The 6,237-nt window shown below is 41.0% G+C and overlaps 1 protein-coding gene across 1 annotated transcript in view; it reads right to left on the reverse strand.

Annotated features, from left to right (window-relative positions):
• The window catches only part of MTPN (myotrophin), a 52,913-nt gene extending 48,141 nt beyond the window's left edge, over positions 1–4,772 (reverse strand). Inside the window, exon 1 of the mRNA XM_008576462.1 lies at positions 4,448–4,772. Within this exon, the coding sequence (XP_008574684.1) occupies positions 4,448–4,519 (72 nt within the window). The 5' untranslated portion in view covers positions 4,520–4,772. The remainder of the gene's footprint in view (positions 1–4,447) is intronic.
• Between the last annotated feature and the right edge of the window lie 1,465 nt (positions 4,773–6,237).

A 6,237-nucleotide genomic window follows, 5' to 3' on the forward strand; every position in this document is an offset into this window, starting at 1 on the left:
ACAAGAGAACAAAGACGGGGGGGGGGGGGGGGGGGGGGGGGGGAGGGAGGAGGGAGGGAGGTTTTGGTGATGGGACACAATAACTATCTACATTGTATATTGACAAAATAAAAAAAAAAAAAATGAAAACATGGGCTGGCTGGTTAGCTCACTTGGTTAGAGCATGGTGCTGATAACACCAAGGTCACAGGTTTGCATCCCTGTACAGGCCAGCTGCACCCCCCACCTCACAATGAAAAAGAATATACTATCTACAATCCAAAAGATCAAAGCCTAATGAAAGACAGACATGTAAACAAAATCACAGCAATTCGATAACTGAAACAGTAAACAAAACAGAGCTCCATTTGAAGTCAAAATGTTTTTCTGGAAGCAGTTATATTTATGCTAAGAGGATTAACAGCAGTTCTCCAGGCTGGGGGTTAGTGATTGAGATGAGCACACTTGGTCGAAGAAAATGAAAGGGCACATGTAAAGATCTACAAGTAAGAAACGGCATGGTAGGGTCTGGAGCAGAGTGCTTGCACAGAGGCAAGTTTAGAAAGGCAGGCGTGAACCGGATCATTATGGCCTAGTACGCCAAACCAAAGAGTTGCCCCTTTTTAAATAAGTAATGAGGAATCACAAAGGTATTTTAAGGGCAGTGAAGAAGGTTGACTGGAAAAGATAATATGCTCACATTCACATTATGGAGAAATGCCACCAGCTAAGCTGTATAAGTTAACTAGGATGGGAGGAACTACAGTCCAGGCTAGAAAGAAGCAGCAACTACTCTAAATTAGTAGTGATAAGAATGGAGAGTAAGGAATGGATGAGAGAGACCAAGAAGGTAGTCTTGATAACCCTCAGAGATTGAGGAAAATTCCCCATTTTCTAGTTTGAGCACATGGTAGGGTCATGATGTCATTAGTCAAAATGGAGACAACAGGAATAGAAACAGTTTTGACAGGAAAATAGTGAGCTCAATTTGGAATTTGTCTGAACAGAGCTATCCATTAAGCAGTCCAGAGCTCAGATGATGCCAGAATTAACTCCAATGGATGAAATTAAGGTAGTAATGGAAGACAAAGCCAAAAATAATGTCAGTCAGAGGAAGTATATAGGTCAAATATGAGGCTAGAATACCTTTACTTTCTGGCTTTCACTTGTTTTCTAATTGGACAACTGAATTTTATGAAGGTGAGATGTTACGAAAGTTTTCTCCACTTAGGTCTGCTAAATATAGATTCTTAAGTTTCCTGAGCATTGTGTCCAACTTCTTTACTGTCATCTGAGACCTGGTAAAGTGTTTGGGACCTGAAAAGTGCCCAATAAAAATGGATGAGTTAAGTAAATGTGGCCCTTACGTCAGTCAAAAAGTCAAGATGCAGTGTTGAAAGACTTTAAAATTGCTTCAGATATCCTCTCAAAGTTATAGATTAACATTTAATGGAGTAATCTAAATTTTTCTCTATATACTGCCTTTTCCATTTAGAAACATACAATTCTCAGTGGTTTGGGAACTCTGACTTTTTGGAGTTCAAGAACTCACTTAAAATCAAATTTATGGCTGTCCATACTTCAGATTTCTATGGAGAAGTCAGAAGCAGGTAGAAAAGTACAATTACTGAATTTTAAAAATACATTCATTTTAAAAAGGGAAAATACTAAAATGCCACCCCCACAGGTACATTCTTATGTTAACAATGTGAGAGATTGTCAAAGGAACACAGAGGAAGAGTTTTTTAAAAAGACTCTCATCCTGAGAATGAAAACTAGACAAGCTCAAATGTTTCTTTAGTACTTTCTTTGTACATACCTACTCATGTCAAAGGAACACAGAGGAAGAGTTTTTTAAAAAGACTCTCATCCCGAGAATGAAAACTAGACAAGCTCAAATGTTTCTTTAGTACTTTCTTTGTACATACCTACTCAGATAAATGCATATTACATAAACTCAGAAAATAAGGAGTGTTCATACACTGGTGGATGATAAAGGTAAGTCAACAGGCAGGAAGATGGCTGGCTGTGGAGCACGAGAAACTATGTAATAAGGACTTGAGAGTCTGATAGGCATAGTACAGAGTTCAGTCAGTCAAGTTTTGTTGTTTGAAAAATACTAATTTTCTCTCTTTTTGTTATTTCTCATTAACAAAGTAAAAGCTATTTTAAGAGACCCACATAACTCAACCAAAACTAAGAAAGGAAAAAGTTCAATGGCTTGTACATAGGATTACATTACAGGCAAACCTTTTTGGATAGACCAGTTTTTTTTTTTGGCGGATCTGAAGACCAGTTCTTAATATTTCCTTTTGCTTTTCTTGGAATGTCTATCCTCCCTCTTATGCACATCTTTTTTTGTTAACGAAGAGTAGGTAGTATGATAGTAGTAAGGAGAAAAAAAAAAAAACAAAAAACCAACTGAACATAATGACCTAATTTTAAAACTACCTGAAAATTANCTATCCTCCCTCTTATGCACATCTTTTTTTGTTAACGAAGAGTAGGTAGTATGATAGTAGTAAGGAGAAAAAAAAAAACAAAAAACCAACTGAACATAATGACCTAATTTTAAAACTACCTGAAAATTAACCCATCTTTATTGGCACATATTCTTACATAAATGTTTTTGCATAATTGAGAATTCTTTGTGCACAATTTATCTGCCTGGATGTGGATCATGAAAATGTCTTACCACAAATCTTGGGTATTACATACCTTTACAATTAGATTTTAGATTGTAAGAGACTGAATGGAGCAGTTAAGAGTCTCAGTTTCGGAGTTAGCAGTTTAGTTCTTGCTTCACCATTTATTATGTCTGTAACTTTGGATTCTTATAAGTACCCTCCATCTCAGTAATCTGTAAAATGGGACTAATAATAGGACTTACTTCGCAAGACTCACAAGGATGATATAAGATAATGTACAAGAAAGACACTACATAAATTGTGTTATTTTTGTAGCTGTATGTAAGTTCAGTCAGTACTTACCCACTTTTGTATTTCAAGTAAATCAAATAACCTGGGTTCCACCATGATGGGAAACAAAAGCCGACTAACTTCCAGAGTACTGTAGTGTCACATCATTGATAAATGTACCACCACTGAAATGTTCCAAGTAATTTCTTCCCTTTAACCTTACATTGAAACAGCCAATAAGTCAAGTTTCAATCTGCTACTATCTGAGAAGGCAATGAATAGAAGACAGCTTGTCCTGAAAATCCACTGCGAATAACAACTAAGCAGATAAACTGCATGCAAAAAGTCTAAATTTTAATGGTATTAAACTGAGTAAAAACTGTCAGCAGCTTGCTTTGAACAATCCTGTAAGTTTTAAGAAAACTCTGCTTCTGCTTACTTGCTTCCTAAGAGATCTCTGATGCAAAATGCAAACACATCAGTGGTCATACTTTTTATCCCCTTTTGAGTAATAAAAATCTAGATCTGTTTCTCACATTTTTAGATGGTGACCAAGATACCCTTCACGGTTATGTCATAAAATTGTACTTTTGTTTTGGAAGATTTCTTTTTAGATTATCACCATATTAAAATCACACGTACATTCTCTCATAATTACAAAAGGCAGTTTCAGGATCCAAAGGCCTGCTAGCTTGGAATTTTAAGTTTACTACTCCACCACAATGGGGATTCAGTTTTATATTTTGGGTTTAGGGTTCAGTTTGGCTTTCTTCATCATGATTTTACCCTCAAATATACTGTGACTAAACTGCATTACTATTTATTACACATGCAAGCATTTCAGATGGAATCAAGGAGAAGGATGGAGTAATTAGAGTTAACACGCTTGTTTAAAAACTACTCAGATCAGACATCTTAAACACTCCCAGATGCCAACTGACAACCTTACCACTTGAAACAAACATGCATTTGTTGTGGTAGGGGAGAGGAAAAAGGCCACACCCAAAGTTAAGGCTCCATAATGAAGTAATAACAAGTTTCAGAATTTTAACTAGCACTATTTTCGGTACTCTTTTTCACGGTCGATGAATTCTGTAAATTCAAACCAGGCCCAATGTTAGAGAAAATGCTCCTCTGAGCCTAATTACCTAGGTTACCTCAGTAACGGACAAGTCCAAGGTGGAGTTACCTCATTCACAGAGAGACTTAAGTAACTCTGGTGTAACTGAGGACCAAACTCAAATGATCAGTGCTCAGTAGTGACTCTCAAAGAGCCGGTTACCCCTTCTCCCCTCCCCCAAGGGGTCAGGAAGGCAAGAAGAGCCTGACTGTATCACCACGGCAGTTACCTGACACAGGACGCTACCAAGTCATCTGGACCTTTTTTTCAGTTTAGACGCTCCCTAGACTCCTCTCCTTCCTGGTGCCATCTCCATCCAGGTCTCTCCTCCCGCCCATCCCACCCCCGCCAGCCCAGCATCCACAGGCTTCCTCAGCCTCATCTCCATCCCAGCACCGTGCCCTCGCCTACTCCCCTCATCCCCGCTTACCTTGGCCACATAGTCTTTCACCTCGTCCAAGTCTCCGTTTTTCAGGGCCCACATGAACTCCTTGTCGCACATCACTGCAGCGGAGCAGGCCGGCTGGCCGGGCAGAAGACGAGGAGGCGGCGGCAGCAGCAAGCGGATACCGCCGGGCGAAAGGGAGACAGGGCCACACCAAGCCGGAGAGGAGAGGAGAAGGCGGGCTAGGCTGCCAGGCGGGCGAGGCAGTTGGCCGCGGCGACCGTTGGGGCGGGAGAAAGAAAAGTTCTTTTGCGGCCACCAGGCCCCGCCGAGTAGGTTCCGCCTGGTCGAGGGGAAGCAGGAGCGCTTGCACTTCCGGTTCACTCCCCACTAGGATCCTCCTCCAACTTCCTCTTCCTCTTTCCTTCCGGGGAACGCCCCGCTCTGGACCCCGCCCCTACGGCCCTTGGCGCGAGGCGCACTGGTGCGCAGGCGCAGTGGCGAGGCCGGCTGGAGTCGGGCTGGAGGGGAGGAGCCGGGGGCGAGTGGGCGGGACTGGGGGGCTGAGTAAAGGGCGTCCAGGGGAGGTCAGGGGAGGTCAGGAGAAGTGGAGAGCGAGTTAGGGGAGAGTTAGTGTTTCAGATGAGATTGAGACGTTTCTGCACCACTGTAAGTGGCAATTTTTTTTTTTTAAAGCATAATCTTGGAGGGCATCTTGCTCACCTTCTTTAAATGTCAAGCAGGAGTGTTTGATTTGGATTCCCTTCCTCCCTTCCTCCCTTCCTCCCTTCCTCTTTCCCCTTCCCCACCATTCCCTCCCTCCCTTCCTTCCCACTCTGCTATGCAGTATTGCTTGGGCTTCTACTACCTGCCAGACTCTGCTAGGCACACAGAATATAGTAAAAAGGACGGAGTAATGCAATTCCTGCCCCCAAGGAAATTTTCAGTACCTAAGACAACAATGTGAATTTAGTGTGTTAATACTATGTACTGAATAATGTTCTGTGGAGTGAAAAACTTTAGTGTGTGGTGGGGAAAAAACATCTCCTTGACTGGCAAATGATGCCAAGGACTAGGAATTAAGTTTGATGTCACAAGGCAGAGCAAAACTGTCTGGTATAATTTGTGTTTTAAAAATTTTGTGTCTGTTTTTAATGGAGCTTCAGGGCCATTGTAGTGAAGCCAGTTCTATTCCTCCCAGAGTTTGGCTCCCAGAGTTTCACAGCCACCAGGTGAATTGTGCCTCACAACCCTAATATCCAGACACACGCGAATATAGACAGATGCAATAAAAACTATTATTGTAACTATTATGTATAAAGTCTATTATTTATGACCCTCTAAACAAATAAACTTTATTACTGTTGCCATATAGTGTAGTGTTTAAGAACACAGACTCTGGAGCCAGGTTGCTTAGTTTTGAATATAGGCCCCACCCCTTACTAATTGTGTGTCATCTCTGGCTAATTACTTAACGCCTCTTGTCTCAGTTTTCCACATGTGTAAAATAGGGATAGTAAGTGTTCACTGAATGTATTTTTTTTTTTTTTTTTTGCTGTCATTTAGAAATAGCAAATAGAGAGGCTTCAAATCAAAAGAAAAACCTCCAAGCTCGAGGGTTAGCTCAATTGGTTCGAGTGCAGTGTTACTCAACAATAAGGTCATGGGCTTGGATCCCCTTACCAGCCAGCTCTTCCCCTGCCCCTAAAAACCTCCAAATATTAACAGTTATCTTAATTGTTATTCTGTTCGTTATACTTCCTGACAATTGGAAATATAAATCTACATTTGATACAATAGTGATACATTTCTGGAAACAAATCCCAAGAAGGAAT

The sequence above is a fragment of the Galeopterus variegatus genome, unplaced genomic scaffold (assembly GCF_000696425.1).
Source record: "Galeopterus variegatus unplaced genomic scaffold, G_variegatus-3.0.2 Scaffold1358, whole genome shotgun sequence".
NCBI classification, from domain to species: domain Eukaryota; kingdom Metazoa; phylum Chordata; class Mammalia; order Dermoptera; family Cynocephalidae; genus Galeopterus; species Galeopterus variegatus.